The sequence below is a fragment of the Chelonia mydas genome, chromosome 1 (assembly GCF_015237465.2).
Source record: "Chelonia mydas isolate rCheMyd1 chromosome 1, rCheMyd1.pri.v2, whole genome shotgun sequence".
In the NCBI taxonomy this organism is placed as follows: Eukaryota; Metazoa; Chordata; order Testudines; family Cheloniidae; genus Chelonia; species Chelonia mydas.
In genome coordinates, this window is record NC_057849.1 from 147379662 (window position 1) to 147399727 (window position 20066).

The 20066-nt window shown below is 43.5% G+C and overlaps 1 protein-coding gene across 1 annotated transcript in view; it reads right to left on the reverse strand.

The window, feature by feature from the left end:
* Window positions 1–13807: 13807 nt before the first annotated feature.
* Window positions 13808–20066, reverse strand: part of TMEM47 (transmembrane protein 47) — a 36513-nt gene continuing 30254 nt past the window's right edge. The window contains exon 3 of the mRNA XM_027825542.3: window positions 13808–18971. Coding sequence (XP_027681343.1) covers window positions 18793–18971 — 179 coding nt within the window. The 3' untranslated portion in view covers window positions 13808–18792. The remainder of the gene's footprint in view (window positions 18972–20066) is intronic.

Genomic DNA, 20066 nt, shown 5'->3' on the forward strand with positions numbered 1-20066 from the left:
TTCCTGCTGGGCTGTTTGCCTGCGGCTGAACAGAAATGTTCCCCGCTGTTAGCCACAGGGAGGGGGAAGGGTTGAGGGGGTAGCCACGCGGTGGGGGGAGGCAAAATGCGACCTTGTAACAAAAGCACATATGCTATGTATGTAATGTTAACAGCAAGGTTTACCCTGAAAGAGTGTAGCTATTGTTTTATAAAATGTGTCTTTTTAAATACCGCTGTTCCTTTTTTTTTCTCCACTAGCTGCATGTGTTTCAATGATCACAGGATCTTCTCCTTCCCAGAGGCTAGTGAAGATTAGAAAGAAAAAAAAAACGCACTCGAGATGAAATGTTCTCCGAGCTCATGCTGTCCTCCCACACTGACAGAGCACAGACGAATGCGTGGAGGCAAATAATGTCAGAGTGCAGGAAAGCACAAAATGACCGGGAGGAGAGGTGGCGGGCTGAAGAGAGTAAGTGGCGGGCTGAAGAGAGTAAGTGGCGGGCTGAAGAGAGGGCTGAAGCTCGAATGTGGCGGCAGCGTGATGAGAGGAGGCAGGATTCAATGCTGAGGCTGCTGGAGGACCAAACCAGTATGCTCCAGTGTATGGTTGAGCTGCAGCAAAGGCAGCTGGAGCACAGACTGCCACTACAGCCCCTGTGTAACCAACCGCCCTCCTCCCCAAGTTCCATAGCCTCCACACCCAGACGCCCAAGAACGCGGTGGGGGGGCCACCGGCCAACCAGCCACTCCGCCACAGAGGATTGCCCAAAAAAAAGAAGGCTGTCATTGAGTAAATTTTAAAGTTGTAAACTTTTAAAGTGCTGTGTGGCATTTTCCTTCCCTCCTCCACCACCCCTCCTGGGCTACCTTGGTAGTCATCCCCCTATTTGTGTGATGAATGAATAAAGAATGCATGAATGTGAAGCAACAATGACTTTATTGCAGGCGGTGATCGAAGGGAGGAGGAGAGGGTGGTTAGCTTACAGGGAAGTAGAGTGAACCAAGGGGCGGGGGGTTTCATCAAGGAGAAACAAACAGAACTTTCACACCGTAGCCTGGCCAGTCATGAAACTGGTTTTCAAAGCCTCTCTGATGCATACCGCGCCCTCCTGTGCTCTTCTAACCGCCCTGGTGTCTGGCTGCGCGTAACCAGCAGCCAGGCGATTTGCCTCAACCTCCCACCCCGCCATAAACGTCTCCCCCTTACTCTCACAGATATTGTGGAGCACACAGCAAGCAGTAATAACAGTGGGAATATTGGTTTCGCTGAGGTCTAAGCGAGTCAGTAAACTGCGCCAGCGTGCCTTTAAACGTCCAAATGCACATTCTACCACCATTCTGCACTTGCTCAGCCTGTAGTTGAACAGCTCCTGACTACTGTCCAGGCTCCCTGTGTATGGCTTCATGAGCCATGGCATTAAGGGGTAGGCTGGGTCCCCAAGGATACATATAGGCATTTCAACATCCCCAACAGTTATTTTCTGGTCTGGGAATAAAGTCCCTTCTTGCAGCTTTTGAAACAGACCAGAGTTCCTGAAGATGCGAGCGTCATGTACCTTTCCCGGCCATCCCACGTTGATGTTGGTGAAATGTCCCTTGTGATCCACCAGAGCTTGCAGCACTATTGAAAAGTACCCCTTGCGGTTTATGTACTCGCCGGCTTGGTGCTCCGATGCCAAGATAGGGATATGGGTTCCGTCTATGGCCCCACCACAGTTAGGGAATCCCATTGCAGCAAAGCCATCCACTGTGACCTGCACATTTCCCAGGGTCACTACCCTTGATATCAGCAGATCTTTGATTGCGTGGGCTACTTGCATCACAGCAGCCCCCACAGTAGATTTGCCCACTCCAAATTGATTCCCAACTGATCGGTAGCTGTCTGGCGTTGCAAGCTTCCACAGGGCTATCGCCACTCGCTTCTCAACTGTGAGGGCTGCTCTCATCTTGGTATTCATGCGCTTCAGGGCAGGGGAAAGCAAGTCACAAAGTTCCATGAAAGTGCCCTTACGCATGCGAAAGTTTCGCAGCCACTGGGAATCGTCCCAGACCTGCAACACTATGCGGTCCCACCAGTCTGTGCTTGTTTCCCGAGCCCAGAATCGGCGTTCCACAGCATGAACCTGCCCCATTAGCACCATGATGCCTACATTGGCAGGGCCCATGCTTTCAGAGAAATCTGTGTCCATGTCCTGATCACTCACGTGACCGCGCTGACGTCGCCTCCTCACCCGGTATCGCTTTGCCAGGTTCTGGTGCTGCATATACTGCTGGATAATGCGTGTGGTGTTTAATGTGCTCCTAATTGCCAAAGTGAGCTGAGCGGCCTCCATGCTTGCCTTGGTATGGCATCCGCACAGAAAAAAGGCGCGGAATGATTGTCTGCTGTTGCTCTGATGGAGGGAGGGGCGACTGACGACACGGCTTACAGGGTTAGGTTCAGGGAGCTAAAATCAACAAAGGGGGTGGCTTTTCATCAAGGAGTATTTCAGGCAGGACTTCACGGAGGGTTCCAATAAGAAATGGTGCACCTAAGTTATTTTTCTTATTGGAGCAAGGAGGTTAGCCTGGCCTCTGATTGATACATGGCTAGATTTACCTCGCTGCACCTTCTCTGTGAGTGACTGCAGTGTGACCTAGAGAAATGAGTCCCCTAGGTGGGGGAGGAGGCAAATGAGTACAAAACAAATCTGGTCTATTTCTTGTTTTGATCCACTCCATCTATCTTTTACATCTTTGGCTGGCAGCAGACGGTGCAGAAGGACTGCATGCCATCCACATCTCATGGCTGCTTGGCAGAAGACAGTACAATAGGACTGCTAGCAATCCATATTGCCTGCCTGCTCACCATAAGACGGTTCAATAGGACTGACTGCCGGACTTAAGAGAATGACCTGGTCAAGTCACTAAAAATTTAGTCCCTGCGCCCACGTCTGCCCAGGCGCTCCCAGCCGACGCGGCCAGGAGCACCTTGGACATGACGATGATGGCTACCAGTCGTATTGTACCATCTGCTGCCACAAGGCAAGGGGTTGCTGCTACTGTGTAGCAATGCAGTACCGCGTCTGCCAGCACCCAGGAGACATAAGGTGACGGTTACCTGAGCGGGCTCCATGCTTGCGGTGGTATGGCGTCCGCACAGGTAACTCAGGAAAAAAGGCGCGAAACGATTGTCTGCCCTTGCTTTCACGGAGGGAGGGAGGGAGGGAAGGGGGGACTGATGATATGTACCCAGAACCACCCGCGACAATGTTTTAGCCCCATCAGGCATTGGGATCTCAACCCAGAATTCCAATGGGCAGCGGAGACTGCGGGAACTGTGGGATAGCTACCCACAGTGCAACGCTCCGGAAGTCGACTCTAGCCTCGGTACTGTGGAAGCACTCCGCCGAGTTAATGCACTTAATGCACTTCTGTGGGGACACACACACTCGAATATATAAAACCGATTTCTAAAAAACCGACTTCTATAAATTCGACCTTATTCCGTAGTGTAGACATACCCTAAGAAGTACTTAACTATCCTTATAGAAAGCTTTTCCTAACACCTAATCTCAAGTTCCCTTGCTGAAGATTAAGCCCATTTCCTCTTGTCCTACCTTCAGTGGACATGGAGAACAATTGAACACAGTCTTCTTTATAACAGATACTTGCAGTATTTTAAGTCAGTTATCAGGTCTACCATGAGTTGTCTCAAGACTAAGCATGCCCAGTTTTTTTAAACTTTCCTCATAAATAAGGTCATCTAAACCTTTTCTCATTTTTTGTTGCTCTCCTCTGGACTCTTTCCAATGTGTCCACATCTTTTTTGAAGTGTGGCGCCCAGAACACAGTGCTCCAGGTGAGGCCTCATCTTTGCCAAGTAGAGCAGGACTATTACTTCCCTGTGTCTTACCTACGACACTCCTGTTAATACACCCCAGAACACTAGCCTTTTTAGCAACTGCATCAGATTGTTGACCCATATTCAATTTGTGGGCCATTATAATCCCAGGGCCTTTTCGGCAGCACTATCACCTAGCCAGTTATTCCCCATTTTGTAGTTGTACATTTGATTTTTCCCTCATAAGTGTAGTACTTTGCACTTGTCTTTATTGAATTTCATCTTGTTGAATTCAGACCAATTCTCCAATTAGTCAACATCATTTTGAATCCTAATCCTGTCCTCCAAAATGCTTTCCTCCCCTCCCATCTTGCTGTCATACACAAATTTTATAAGCATACTTTCCACTCCATTAGCTGAGTCATTAATGAAAATACTTACTAGTACCAGACCCAGGACAGACCCCCGTGGGACCTCACTCGATAAGTACTCCCAGTTTGACAGCCAACCATTGATAACTGCTCTTGGAGTATAGTCTTTCAACCAATTGTGCACCCACCTTAAAGTAATTTCATCTAGACTGCATTTCCCTAGTTTGCTCATGAAAATGTTATGTGGGACTTAGTCAAAAGTCTTACTAAAATCAAGATCTAACACGTCCAGATCTTCCCCAATCCAGTAGGTCAGTAACCTTGTCAGAGAAGGAAATGAGGTTGGTTTGGTGTGATTTGTTGTTGAAAAATATATGTTGGCTATTATCTCTAGATGCTTACAAATTGATTGTTTATTAATTCACTCCAGTACCTTTACAGGTATTGAAGTTAGGCTGACTGGTCTATAATTTCCCAGGCTCTCTTTATTCCCCATTTTAAAGATAGTACTACATTTGCCCTTCTCCAGTCATTGGGGACTGCACCCGTCCTTCCTGAGTTCTTGAAGATAATCACTAATGGTTCCAAGATTGCTTCAGCTAGTTCCTTAAGTATCCTAAAGTGCATTTCATCAGGCCCTGCCTGCTTAAATATATCTAACTTATCTAATTGAAGATTGAAGGTCTGGAGTAACAGATATCGACCCTGCGTTGCATATGAGAATCTGAGGATTTCCTGGACAAAAGTCAGGATATGCTTCTACAGGCACAAAGCTCTAAAGATTTAGAGCAGGATGCACAGCGGAGCCAAGAGGCCAGTGAAGAAGCTTGGCAACATGTGACCTCCAGAAGAAGAAGGGGGAATGTCCGGGTAAGACACAGGTAAGTAACCGTTTTCATGTTCTCTCCACAGGTACCATTGCGGAGAGTGGACCAGATATGTCTGGGGGGAGAAAGCAGAAGGAGACTCCGCTGGTTGGAAGGCATGAGATGCGCTGTCCTGAGGTTGGGGGTTCCATGACGACCACTCCCAAGAGAAGGAGGCGGGTGGTGGTGGTCGGGGACTCTCTCCTCAGGGGAACTGAGTCATCTATCTGCCGCCCTGACCGGGAAAACAGAGAAGTCTGATGCTTGCCAGGGGCTGAGATTCGTGATGTGACGGAGAGACTGCCGAGACTCATCAAGCCCTCGGATCGCTACCCCTTCCTGCTTCTCCACGTGGGCACCAATGATACTGCCAAGAATGACCTTGAGCGGATCACTGCGGACTACGTAGCTCTGGGAAGAAGGATAAAGGAGTTTGAGGCACAAGTGGTGTTCTCGTCCATCCTCCCCGTGGAAGGAAAAGGCCGGGGTAGGGACCGTCAAATCGTGGAAGTCAACGAATGGCTACGCAGGTGGTGTCTGAGAGAAGGCTTTGGATTCTTTGACCATGGGATGGTGTTCCATGAAGGAGGAGTGCTGGGCAGAGACGGGCTCCACCTAACGAAGAGAGGGAAGAGCATCTTTGCGAGCAGGCTGGCTAACCTAGTGAGGAGGGCTTTAAACTAGGTTCACCGGGGGAAGGAGACCAAAGCCCTGAGGTAAGTGGACAAACAGGATACCGGGAGGAAGCACAGGCAGGAACGTCTGTGAGGAGAGGGCTCCTACCTCATACTGAGAATGAGGGGCGATCAGCAGGTTATCTCAAGTGCCTATATACAAATGCACAAAGCCTTGGAAACAAGCAGGGAGAACTGGAGGTCCTGGTGAAGGCAAGGAATTATGACGTGATTGGAATAACAGAGACTTGGTGGGATAATTCACATGACTGGAGTACTGTCATGGATGGTTATAAACTGTTCAGGAAGGACAGGCAGGGCAGAAAAGGTGGGGGAGTAGCACTGTATGTAAGGGAGCAGTATGCTCAGAGCTCCGGTATGAAACTGCAGAAAAACCTGAGTGTCTCTGGATTAAGTTTAGAAGTGTGAGCAACAAGAGTGATGTCATGGTGGAAGTCTGCTATAGACCACCGGACCATGGGATGAGGTGGATGAGGCTTTCTTTCAGCAACTCGCAGAAGCTACTAGATCACACGCCCTGGTTCTCATGGGCGACTTTAATCATCCTGATATCTGCTGGGAGAGCACTACAGCGGTGCACAGACAATCCAGGAAGTTTTTGGAAAATGTAGGGGACAATTTCCTGGTGCAAGTGCTGGAGGAGCCAACTAGGGGGAGAGCTTTTCTTGACCTGCTGCTCACAAACCAGGAAGAATTAGTAGGGGAAGCAAAAGTGGATGGGAATCTAGGAGGCAGTGACCATGAGTTGGTCGAGTTCAGGATCCTGACATAGGGAAGAAAGGTAAGCAGCAGAATACGGACCCTGGACTTCAGGAAAGCAGACTTTGACTCCCTCAGGGAACTGATGGGTAGGATCCCCTGGGGGAATAACATGAGGGGGAAAGGAGTCCAGGAGAGCTGGCTGTATTTCAAAGAATCCCTATTGAGGTTACAGGGACAAACCATCCCAATGTGTAGAAAGAATAGTAAATATGGCAGGCGACCAGCTTGGCTTAACAGTGAAATCCTTGCGGATCTTAAACATAAAAAAGAAACTTACAAGAAGTGGAAGATGGGACAAATGACCAGGGAAGAGTATAAAAATGTTGCTCGGGCATGTAGGAATGAAATCAGGAGGGCCAAATCGCACCTGGAGCTGCAGCTAGCAAGAGATGTTAAGAGTATCAAGAAGGGTTTCTTCAGGTATGTTGGCAATAAGAAGAAAGCCAAGGAAAGTGTGGGCCCCTTACTGAATGAGGAAGGCAACCTAGTGACAGAGGATGTGGAAAAAGCTAATGTACTCAATGCTTTTTTTGCCTCTGTCTTCACGAACAAGGTCAGCTCCCAGACTGCTGTGCTGGGCAACACAGCATGAGGAGTAGGTGGCCAGCCCTCTGTGGAGAAAGAAGTGGTTCGGGACTATTTAGAAAAGCTGGACGTGCACAAGTCCATGGGGCCAGATGCGTTGCATCCGAGAGTGCTAAAGGAGCTGGCAGCTGTGATTGCAGAGCCATTGGCCATTATCTTTGAAAACTCATGGCGATCGGGGGAAGTCCCGGACGACTGGAAAAAGGCTAATGTAGTGCCATCTTTAAAAAAGGGAAGGAGGAGGATCCTGGGAACTACAGGCCAGTCAGCCTCACCTCAGTCCCCAGAAAAATCATGGAGCAGGTCCTCAAGGAATCAATCCTGAAGCACTTACATGAGAGGAAAGTGATCAGGAACAGTCAGCATGGATTCACCAAGGGAAGGTCATGCCTGACTAATCTAATCGCCTTCTAGGATGAGATTACTGGTTCTGTGGATGAAGGGAAGGCAGTGGATATATTGTTTCTTGACTTTTGCAAAGCTTTTGACACGGTCTCCCACAGTATTCTTGTCAGCAAGTTAAAGAAATATGGGCTGGATGAATGCACTATAAGGTGGGTAGAAAGTTGGCTAGATTGTCGGGCTCAACGGGTAGTGATCAATGGCTCCATGTCTAGATGGCAGCCGGTATCAAGTGGAGTGCCCCAAGGGTCGGTCCTGGGGCCGGTTTTGTTCAATATCTTCATAAATGATCTGGAGGATGGTGTGGATTGCACTTTCAGCAAATTTGCGGATGATACTAAACTAGGAGGAGTGGTAGATACGGTGGCAGATAGGGATAGGATACAGAGGGACCTAGACAAATTGGAGGATTGGGCCAAAAGAAATCTGATGAGGTTCAACAAGGATAAGTGCAGGGTCCTGCACTTAGGACGGAAGAATCCAATGCACCGCTACAGACTAGGGACCGAATGGCTAGGCAGCAGTTCTGCAGAAAAGGACCTAGGGGTGACAGTGGACGAGAAGCTGGATATGAGTCAACAGTGTGCCCTTGTTGCCAAGAAGGCCAATGGCACTTTGGGATGTATAAGTAGGGACGAGGGACGTGATCGTTCCCCTCTATTCGACATTGGTGTGGCCTCATCTGGAGTACTGTGTCCAGTTTTGGGCCCCACACTACAAAAAGGATGTGGAAAAATTGGAGAGAGTCCAGCGAAGGGCAACAAAAATGATTAGGGGTCTGGAACACATGACTTATGAAGAGAGGCTGAGGGAACTGGGATTGTTTAGTCTGCAGAAGAGAAGAATGAGGGGGGATTTGATAGCTGCTTTCAACTACCTGAGAGGTGGTTCCAAAGAGGATGGTTCTAGACTATTCTCAGTGGTAGAAGATGACAGGACAAGGAGTAATGGTCTCAAGTTGAAGTGGGGGAGGTTTAGGTTGGATATTAGGAAATTAGGAAAAACTTTTTCACTAGGAGCGTGGTGAAACACTGGAATGCGTTACCTAGGGAGGTGGTAGAATCTCCTTCCTTAGAAGTTTTTAAGGTCAGGCTTGACAAAGCCCTGGCTGGGATGATCTGATTGGGGATTGGTCCTGCTTTGAGCAGGGGGTTGGACTAGATGATCTCCTGAGGTCCCTTCCAACCCTGATATTCTATGATTCTATGATTCTAATATTCTTTAACCTGATATTTTCCTCTTTAATGAACTACTATGAGATAAAACAGAAATTGGCCTCAACTACAAGAGATGAAGGCAATGGTTCTGATTTTCCCTCCTGCCACAGCTATACTCAGCACAGGAATTTAGGGTGTTGGGGAAGGTGGGTATTTCATCCCAATCTAAATTAGAGCAGTCTCAGGGCTACTCTAATTTTTCTATTATCAAGATATATACTTACATGGGACACACACTGTGACACTGACAAACTGCCCAACTTGTGTATGACCTATAACATTTTAACAAGAGGCATTGAAATGTAATCAAGACAATCTACTGGTATGTGAATTTCAAAGAGATGTCCTAGACCAGCAATCATTAACCCATTTATTTGTAGTAATATAAATCAATGGTAGATGTTAAGTGCATTTGTCTGTGTTTACCCATATCTTGTTAGAAGTTTAACAATGTGATCTAATTAGCTTGTAGATGCTAAAATCCTGTTCCTGTCTTATAATGCTTCATTGCTGTATTCTATTGTCTCAAAGATCAAAGATGTAAGATTCTATAGGAATTAATAATATTATTTACATTGTCTTCAGCTTAATTATGTATGTTATAATGAACTGCCTTGATTGTTTGAATGGCTAATTGCATTGTGTTAATGAATACAACTAATTTACCTGAATGCATAGGAAATAGCAACACTCTGCACTGTCTATTCTTCATCGGGGAAAGGTCCTGCTGTGACAATTGCTGTAAAGAAGTTTATCAGCTTGTTAGAAGACTATGAACAAAAGGCCTGATCCTTTTTAATCTCAGGTCTGCTTAAACTTTGACAAGAAAGGTCTCAGGCACGAGACTGAGATCTCCAGGTTTACTCTGGATTTATCCTGGAATTCTCATGGAAAATTTTGAACAAACATTACACCTAGATTGCCTAGTGGACTAGAACCTTTTACATTGATTCCAGAAAGACTTTTACAAATCAGCAGCCTCACCATCTCAGCTATGAAACTGACCAGAGGACTTTCTACATATCTGTGTGTATATTGATATCTTAACAACTGCAGTGCTCTTCCTTCTTTTTCCTTTTATTATTAAAACCTTCAGTTACTAAAGGATTGGCATCTGCATGATTATTGGGTAAGATTTGAAACTCATACTGACCTGGGAATCGGTGTCCTGTCCTTTGGGACAGGTGGACCTAACATATGATGAATCTGGTTTTCAATAACCACTCACTATACTAGACTTGGCTCTCTAGGTGGGGGACAAGAGCTGGCATGCTTAAAGGGGACTGTATTTGGCTTCTTGATAACCAGCGTGGTACTACAGAAGCTATTTTGTTACTGGCTTGGTGAATCTAATTATTGAATAAACCACCAGTTTCGGGATTGTCTGCCCTATTCTTTGCAGTCTGCCCTGAGTAGAACATCTTCAGTGTGGCCCATCCAGTCACCCGGTCTCATACACACACACACCCACCATTGTAATATCTGAGGACTTGTCCATTGTATGGCTTTTTGTATCCAGTCTAGCTACACCAGTGCAAACCCCAGTGTAGATGCACTGCACTAATGTAAAATGAATTTTCGCTGCTGTGACTTATCCCAGTTTAAAATAGTTTAACACTGGTGTTGCAGAGACAGAAATTTCTCAGGCATCAGCCCAAGACTGTGGCATGAACTCCAACAGAAACTAAGACCCATCACAAACTTCACCACTTTCTGCTCTAAGTGTAAGGTGCATTTCTTTGACTTTGCTTTTTCTACCATAAATATATAGCAACATGTAAATAAAAAATCCAGAACAAGACACTTTACCACACTCTCCTCCCTCTGGGGAGAGGATGAGAACAAACGGGTGACAGATGTTAGTCCCATTGTTTGCTGCAGTACTGAAAGATACACAATACTACAGTGACAAGCACGGCATAAGAACCAATAGAGAATAGAACTGAATCTACACTGGGGGGTTTGTACTGGTGTAAAGGTACCTGATATAGACAAGTCTTAAGTGCATCGAACAGATTAATGTATTCATCCTCACAACACTTAGAGTGTCAGAAAATGCTATTATTCCCTACTCTGAAGACGGGGAAATTAAGGCACAGAGAGATTAAGTGACTCACCCAAGATCAACCTGGCAGTCTGCTGCAGAGCCAAAAGGTGAACCCAGGTATGCTGGGTCCCAGTTCACTTCCTTAAACACACCATCTTTCCACCTGTCCCAGAATACGTTACAGCAATCGAGATTAGGAGCATTCTATCCCCCTCCTCCTGAGCACATGCCATCTGCTGGGGCTGGGAGGATGGGTGATGTAGAGTCAGCTATGCCATCTCTCTGCCTTTGAGGGAAGGCCCTATGCTGGGGATTTTCCCTGGTGGTGACATTGTGGCTTTTCTGGCCCCTTTTCACTATCAGAGCAGCATAAACTCTGCATTGGCCCTAAAGGAGGAGAGAAAAATGAGTGAAAAAAGAAGCACAGTTATAAAATAGGAAATGGGGAGTGTAATTATTATAACATTTAGCTGGAGGGGAAGGTTCTTTGTATCTTTATATTAACTTTTGAGAACTCATTCACTCATTATAGGAGATTTAGTTCAATAAAGTTTCATAGGTTTGTCATAAAAACCCCTTGCCCTACCCCATGTCCCCCCACCCAAGAGTGGTATAATTGCCTCATCTGCCTGACACTATACACATTTGTCAAAAGATTGGCACATCTATATCAGAATGGCCCCCTTAGCAGGTCAAAACATTTGTTGGAGCTATTAGTTGAATATGTAGCACTCCTCTGGGAGATAATGCACCCTCCTGTCAAACCTCAGTGCCCCTTTAATTTCCAGTGGCCAGTTTGAAGCCAATTTGTGTTTGAAAATAAGTTTCTGACTATTGTATTTCAGTAAATGTGAAGGAAAATGAGAGGAATGAAATAAGAGAGACAGAAGAAAACAACATTCTACTATATACTCAGTCAGAATTTAGAATTTCAGAATTTCCACATCATGAAACTTGTTGTGGGGAAGTACTCCCAAAACATATAGAAATACGTTTTTTGAAGTGGCAAATTTTATTTAAAATAATTCTGAAGGGCATTTTTCATCATCCCTTTGGAGCTGGAAGGATTTCACAATCCATAGGATGGAACCTATGCACATCTTCTGTTTCCATGTTCCCATCTCGCACTCCAGCAGCATATATGTTCTTGTTTCTAGTGTACTATTACTACCTTCCTACTACCCCTCGGTCCCTCTCTTCTAAAATTCAAGGTTTCTAAGGAATCCCAGTCCTCCTCTTTTATTGGCCCAGTTTTCTCTTCTGAATTCTTTTCCCACCACTTCATTTCCACACCCTCTCATGTGCCCAGATGTAGTTCTCATCCATCCATCCATACTCCATAAAAGGTCTGTTGCCTTTCAAATTATTGAGGGCCAGATTATCCACCCCTTTTTTGCTTTGGAGAGCAGTTACTCAGGATATGTCTGCGCTGCATAGTGTACCCTGCTCTGGGCATCCAAGCCCATGAACCTGCACTTGCCAAGCTCACCTCCTAACGTCCACGCTGCAGCCGTATGAATGCCTCACCGTCTCGGAGCGAGGTACAGCTCTGGAACAGCTGATGCACCTGATGTGTGCTGCCATAGCTGTGAATACTCCACACAGACTGGAGTTTCTGAAGCAGGGTCACAAGCACAGACTAGTGGGATCTCAGTGTCATGGAGATGTGACATGACTAGAAGTAGGTCCAGAACTTTTGCATTAGGAAACACACCTTTGTGTAGCTGTGTGAGGAGCATGCACCAACTCCCCCGTGCCAGGAGACCCACACGAGGGAGGCCATACCACTCCAGAAGTAGGCTGCTGTGGACATCTGGAAGCTGGCTACCCCAGACTACTACAGACCCCAAGTCAACTGTTTGCGTTATGGAGCCTTGTGATGCAATTAGGACTGTGGTTTACCCAAAAGTGATGGGTAAAACTAATGTGCCCAAAATAACTGCTGGCTTTGTGAGAATAGGCTTCCCAAACTGCACCATGGCTACAATTGCTACACATGTGCCCACAGTTTGCCCTCCACAAGTAGCAAGCAACTATGTCAACTCTTTGGTCGCCCAGGCGTGCATAGCAATGGAGTAGTATCCTATAAAGTATCCTTTGTAGGATACTACTCCATTGCTATTAGTAATGGTTGTAAATGGATGTAAATGGTTAACCGGTTAACTGGTATGCATTCGGCTTACTGTTAACAGGACCTTAGCCGTTAACCCTGGTGGCTGGCTGCATCGGGCTGGCTGGCGTGACCCCAGCAGCAGTCGCGCCAGGCCAGGCAGGCTGGAGCAACCCTGGTGGGACTTCAGACCCAAGCGGTGGGCTGGAGAGGCCCCGGCTTTGGCCACACTGGCAGAGCTCCGGCTTTGGCCACACTGTGCCAGCGGGTGGGCTGCAGCAGCCCCAGCTGCCAGCTGCAGTGGACCGGCAGGGCCCCAGCCCCGGCGGGAACCCTGCTGCCCCTCGCCGTGCTACTGGCGGAATGAAATCAGTTAACGGCTAACCGATCAACTGATATCATTTTAATCCTTTAACCGGTTAACTTTTTTAACCAATATTTACATCCGTAATTGCTATGCAGGCCTTGGCCGACCAAAGGGGCAGGTTTGTGGACACCAGTGCAGGCTGTATTGGCAAGATGCATGATGCCATGGTGCTAAGATCTGGCATTTACCTGTTTGGACAAGCAGGGACCTTATTTGCTCCAAATGACATGATCATCAACGGGGTCTCTGTGCCCACTAATGACAGTGGACCCTGCTTACACTGTCCTGCCATGGCTCATGAAACTGTACTCTGAGCTCAAAGAACCTGGCAAAAGAAAGCTCAATAAAATACTTGGCAGTTGCAGGCTGGTGGCTGAGTGCACATTTGGCAGATTCAAAGCAAGATGGTGTTGCCTTCAAAACTGTTTGGATGCAAGCGTGGCCAACACTGTCCATCTCTTTGTGGCATGCTGCACACTGCACTATGTTTGCAAGGTGAAACGAGCATTTTCACATGGAGTGCACTCAAGTAGATCTCAGCTTACCAGTGTGAGAAAGAGGTTGACAAGCTGTAACCTGAATGTTATGGAAATCATAATACACGTTTTCTTTATTTAAGCTGTGCTTTTTAACACACAGTTCAATACTCCCCTCCAGGTTAAAAGGGAAGAATAGTGTAAAAGATTATTCAAAAAGTGAAAAAGTAACACATACTTCAGGTTCATACAGAAAATAGCACTGTATAATCTGGAAATACGGAAAAGAATATTGAATATCACAGATTAATTTACCATTGAAGTAGTTGGAGTGGTACATTCTGAATGCCAATACATTGCTTTTTATTTAATAAATTAAAGGGCTCTGTCATTCAAATGTTACAACATATGACATAAAGGCATTTGGGGCTGAATAGTGCCGAGATGTATACCACAGTCAACCCCACAGGATACTAACGAGGGCAGAACTTGGCTATATTTTTTATAAACCTGCCCTTATTGTGATATCTAAGTGCCAGACAAATTCATTTAAGTGAACACAGACAAAAACAGCAGCAGAACTTTTCAGTGTTTAAATATTCTACACAGGGCAAAAAGAAGTGCATTTTGTTAGGGTACACAGGGCAAAAAGAAGTGCATTTTGTTAGGGTAACCTTTTTTTTATTTTAATTACTTTTTCACATATAACTTCTTGTAAGCTACAAAAGTTGTGAAATGCAAAAATGGTAATAAAACAGCAAACTTAAAACAGCTTAGATAAAAAACTTGTCTTTTCCCCCTAACAATGACCATTAAAAATGAACCACATTTTGACGGATTCATTCAATAAACATACCATACACTTTCCAAAAATAAACAGAGAACAACATTAGAGAAACTAATACCATCAACAGCATGAAGTATTTAGTTGATTGATTTGTAAAGACAAATGAAATCTCTAGGCACAGTTTTAGGCATTATAGAGGACACACAGGCAACAGGTTAGTGTGCACTGTTCTGTACAAAAATACAGTCTGAATAAATTACATTGCTAGCCATAAGATTAGACTTCACTTACCAGTTAGTTCATTGCATGTTTAATAATATACAGTTACATGCTAATCCATATATCATTCATATTTCAAACACATAGGTCTCTATATTTATGTCTTTAAAATTTACATGTTGAACTTACAAAAGCTAAATGTAGTTGTGCAAGAAATTCAAAAGAGTGGGTTGGTACTTGTTGCACCAGATAGTATACTTTAAGCTTAAAAAATAAAAATAACTAGCCCTGCTTGCAAGTTCACTATATATATCTGGAAGAGAAACAATGGGTTTGTGGTGTGAAAAATTACCTTGCTATTGAGATAAAGCCAAATATAACTGAAATGATGAAGGCATGACATAAGAATAATATATAAAAATGATAAGTCTATTGTAACTACACTCCAACACAGGAGTGTTTTATTCTATGGGTAGAAAAAATATTTCAGCTTTACATTGTATTTACTTTTAGTTTGGTGCCAAAACATTCAATATTTGGCAATCTTGGCCATGGTAGGGGAAAAAGCAGCAGCATAGGCTAAAATTAGGTGCCTAATTCCATGCTTAGGCTCCTAAATAAAAAGGACCTGATTCTGAGAAGTTTCCCCACACACAAATCCAACTAGTTTCATAGAGTTTAAGGCCAGAAGGGACCATTAGATCAGCTAGACTGATCAATATAACACAGGCCATTAAATTTCACTCAGATGCCTTTGAGTTAGAACAAAACATTTCAGTCCTCAGGAAACTAAACTTTGTCCCACATGCAGAGAACAGAAGAGACCAAGATGCCACCAATGCCCACGGCCGCTGCAATGGCAGGGAACTGATTATGTGATTATGTGCTGATCACCTGTAGATCCCATTATCTTCAATGGAAGTTGTAGGTATTCAGAACCTCTGAAAATCAAGCCCCCCGATTTTTGATGCCTAAATATGGATACAGGATCCTAACTTTAGGCACTCAAGTTTGAAAATTTTTGCCTAAGGCCTTTTATGTTATGAATTGTGTTTTCTCCAGTATATGTGCAACTTATGTGTATATGCAATAGCCCACTGAATATCTTCTCTCTAGCTACACAGAAAGAGAAAGGGAGCTTATTAAGATTAGTAGATATGACATAGGTCTAGCATTGTACGGCTTCCTCTCCTTGTACAAAGCAAAATGCTGTGTAACGGTCAGCACCAAAGCACTGGTCCCCTAAAAAGGAACAGATATCCACTCACAGTAGGCTTCTTAAAATTAGCCTAATTCCCATTCCATCACACAATGTTCCTAATGCAGCTAAATAAGAGCAGCGTTACGCTGCAGTCCAGAAAGATTTGCAGTTAACCACATGCCAGGCCTCGGCTTTAAGTCACGCAGGAAAAAATGCAGAGTTCCAAAGATTCTCAGCTGCCTGCAAGAAAGTGAAAGGTGCTCTCCTCCTTTCCCTCATGTCCTTTTGCCCTCGCTCTTCAGCAGGATGCACAAAAACATTTAAGTGAAGCTATCATTTTGCTCTGTCATCCTAGTCTAGCTAATCATCACTGATCCAGGGAAAAGTGCTGATGCGGACTATTCTCCTGTGATATTATACATTCTCTCCCAGAGAGGCCTATGTTGGCTAAGAACTGGGTCTTGTTTGACAGAAATACTTTAAAGAACAACAGGCTACAAACAGGTTTATGCTTCTTCTATACCTATTGCTGAATTGCCTCTCTCTGTAAACTGTGGCAAGTACATTTAATACTATAGGATGTGGTCCTAATGTTAAGTAATTCTGCAATCCTTTTGCAGAATCAGCAATACATCAACAATACGAAAGCATTTTTACAGCTTCAAAGTCCCTGTTCTTACAGAGGCCCAACTAGGATATATTTTAAATTTCTCAATTAACAAAAATAATTATTTCTAAAGTTGTATATTAGAGTTGTATAAAAATATGTTCACAATTAATTCAAAGTACCTAAATAAGCAAATATTAAACAAAAATAAAAGTTATGCTGTGTAAGTCAATTTAAAAATTCCACCCTAGTTTAATTTGGGTCTCATTTCATTTGTATAGCCTCTGGAAGTTTTAAGTGGGAAACATTCAGCAAGTAGTAAATAGACGCATGTCAATCAACCTTTACACTCAGAGAAAAACAAATATTTGAAAAGGTGTACTTATGGCACCTTAGAGACTAACAAATTTATTTGAGCATAAACTTTCAGGAGCTACAGCTCACTTCATCAGATGCATGCAGTGGAAAATACAGTGGGGAGATTTTATAAACACAGAGAGCATGAAACAATGGGTGTTACCATACACACTGTAACGAGAGTGATCAAGTAAGGTGAACTATTACCAGCAGGAGAGAAAAAAAAATACCTTTTGTAGTGATAATTATTTTCCCCCCCTACTGTTCCTCACACGTTCTTGTCAACTGCTGGAAATGGCCCACCTTGATTATCACTGCAAAAGGTTTGCTTGGTTTTTTTTTTCTCTCCTGCTAGTAATAGCTCACCTTACCTGATCACTCTCGTTACAGTGTGTATGGTAACACCCATTGTTTCATGTTGTTACATTGTTTCATGTTCTCTGTGTATATAAATCTCCCCACTGTATTTTCCACTGAATGCATCTGATGAAGTGGGCTGTAGCTCACAAAAGCTTATGCTCAAATAAATTTGTTAGTCTCTAAGGTGCCACAAGTACTCCTGTTCTTTTTGCGGATACAGACTAACACGGCTGCTACTCTGAAACAAATATTTGAGTACATACTGTACTGATAACATTTTTATACTGTACGTAACTAGATCTCAGCTACATTCTTTCAATGAGAGACAGAAACTAACTGGATTTCTAGAAAGTGGTAGTCTCTCTCCATTAAACAGCTTTTTTTAAAAAAAATAAATACTTGTAATAAGTATCAAGCAACTAGCTATTTTAGATCTAATTCCACCTCAAATGTATATGACCTTTTAGATATTTCCCATCAAAACAGAGCATAAGGGCATACAGAGAAAGCAACCAATTTTAAGATGTTTATTTTGCATTACTGACCCAAAATGGAGATAGCGATCCAAGACTCTTAAGAAGGCATACAAAGTTAGTGCTTTAACCACTGCACCACAGCAAATATTACCATTTTGAGATGTAATGTGTTTCTTCCTCTGCATATGTTTATATATTTTATATATATATATACTCATTTATACTAACAAATGCCTTCTATAAAAATAGTTGGACTTGTTATTTATGCATTTCTACTGCACAGTTTGGAAATTAAAAGGGCATGAAGACAAATGCAGCTCATACCTGCATTTTATTTGCCTCAGGGAAATTTGAGGCCCCCGTTACCCCTCGTCCCACCCCACAATACTCAGAGCTGAGACAACTTCCAGCCACATAATTAGAAGCACGTGTCTCCAGGTTTTGACTTCCCTTCAGGGATCTGCCACAGTTGGCAGGGAAGATGTGGCTTGCTAATGCATAAACTCCCGGGTTTTCTTTCAGCAAACTGTCCAATGCAGACATTAGGAAATTCATTGATCATTTACATTCACTGCCCCCAACACATGGTCATTTGCAACTAATTTCTCAACAGCTTTTTTCTAGCAAGTGACCAGGGCCCAACAGCACTTATTGATATAAGATGGCACCACCTGCTTATCATGACATCTGAATCCTCCATGATATAAGGAAACTTCTAAATGGAGCTTATGCCAGCTGCTCCCCTGCAGGTGATGGCAGATGCAGGCACTGCATTTTCACTCCAGCAACGTCCCTCACAATGATCGCTGTCATGTAGATCCTTCGCTTGTTGTCAAGAAAAATGACATTAACGTATCAGCAGCTTGCAACGTTTGCCTGTGTAAGATCAGTAATCTTAATTTTTGCAGTTCTCTTAAATGGATGTAAAAGCTAGTTATAGTGTTTGCGGCCAAAAGGCAAAGGCTATTAAATCAACAGAGCAGACTGCTTAATGCTCCACAAGTATTCTAAAAAACAGCGAGTTAGAAAAGATGGAGTAACCCTTTTGTTATTTCATTTTTTTTTCCCCAACCTAAAGTGGTACTAGTAGTAGTCTTCATAGATCTTAGGGTTCAGACAATAAAGGAGGGCACCCCCAAATGAAAATATAGTTGCACCCCAAGCCAGGCCATAGCCCCAGTTGAACTCATGGTATATTTTCAAGTTGACTGTCTCGATGAACTTGACTGGATAAAGGACTAGGCTGCACGCCTGAAGAACAACTGAAAGAGAAATTAACCAAAAGTCAGAAGAGGGTTTTACTCGTTTACATAAAAACACAAACATTACATTACCAACACTCACATTAAAAATGCCTTTGGTTACATGAACCTATTTGAGTTAGCAGCGAAAGAAATAGCAGCCTATCAACATAGAGAGCAACTACATGAATTGGAAGAAATTTGGATCCTGCTTCTTGATACATTTGGGTAAAGAATGTTGAGATAGCTCAAATAATGCTAGACTTCCATTCCCCCTCACCTCTCCACTTTTCCCCTCCCTCTGTCCGTCCTCCAATCTCCTCCTTCCCTTTTTAAAAAAACTGTTAACCCCCTCCCCCCACAGACACACTCCAACATGTTATTTCTGTGTAATACCATCTGATTTTGTATTGTTTAGTCTTGCAGCTTTAACAAGTTGTTAAGCTGCATAACTGCATAATTTAATTGGCTAAATGTAGGGTACTTGGTAATATATACAAGCAAGTCATTTACCTTTTTGTATTTTTTAAAAAGTAATTATAAAAATACCTTTGGTCCAATTTTTATTTGTATATTTTGCTCTACTTGTACATAAAAATAAACTGACACAAACTTTATTTAATCCATAGAGAGTATAGCAACTCCAATATATTCCCCAGGAGATGAACAAATGTTATTGCTATTGGATAATGATATGATTCTATTTGTTCCCTGGAGATTTGAAGTAACACCAATCTCTTCTCAATTTCCTTTTCTCTACCTTTTTAAGTCTGGAGTTTGCATTTTCTCTGTAATAAAACTAAACTGACTAATCTAATGGATACTATAAATAGAACACATCGAAGATGAGGAGGAATAAAGGAACCTGAAGAAATACAGTTCACACTCAACCAATTTATTCTAAATGAGGAGCAATATGTGATATTAATATGTCCAATTACAATATAATTCTTATGGAATTATATATTATGTAGATATCACCTACTATAATCAGGATGAATAATATATTATATGGATTACCAAAGGAATTCATAAAGCCTTGTCACCTATTGTGAAGTCATAAAACTCTAATATGTGGAAAAATATTTGCTGCATACAGTAAATACAGAGAGGAAA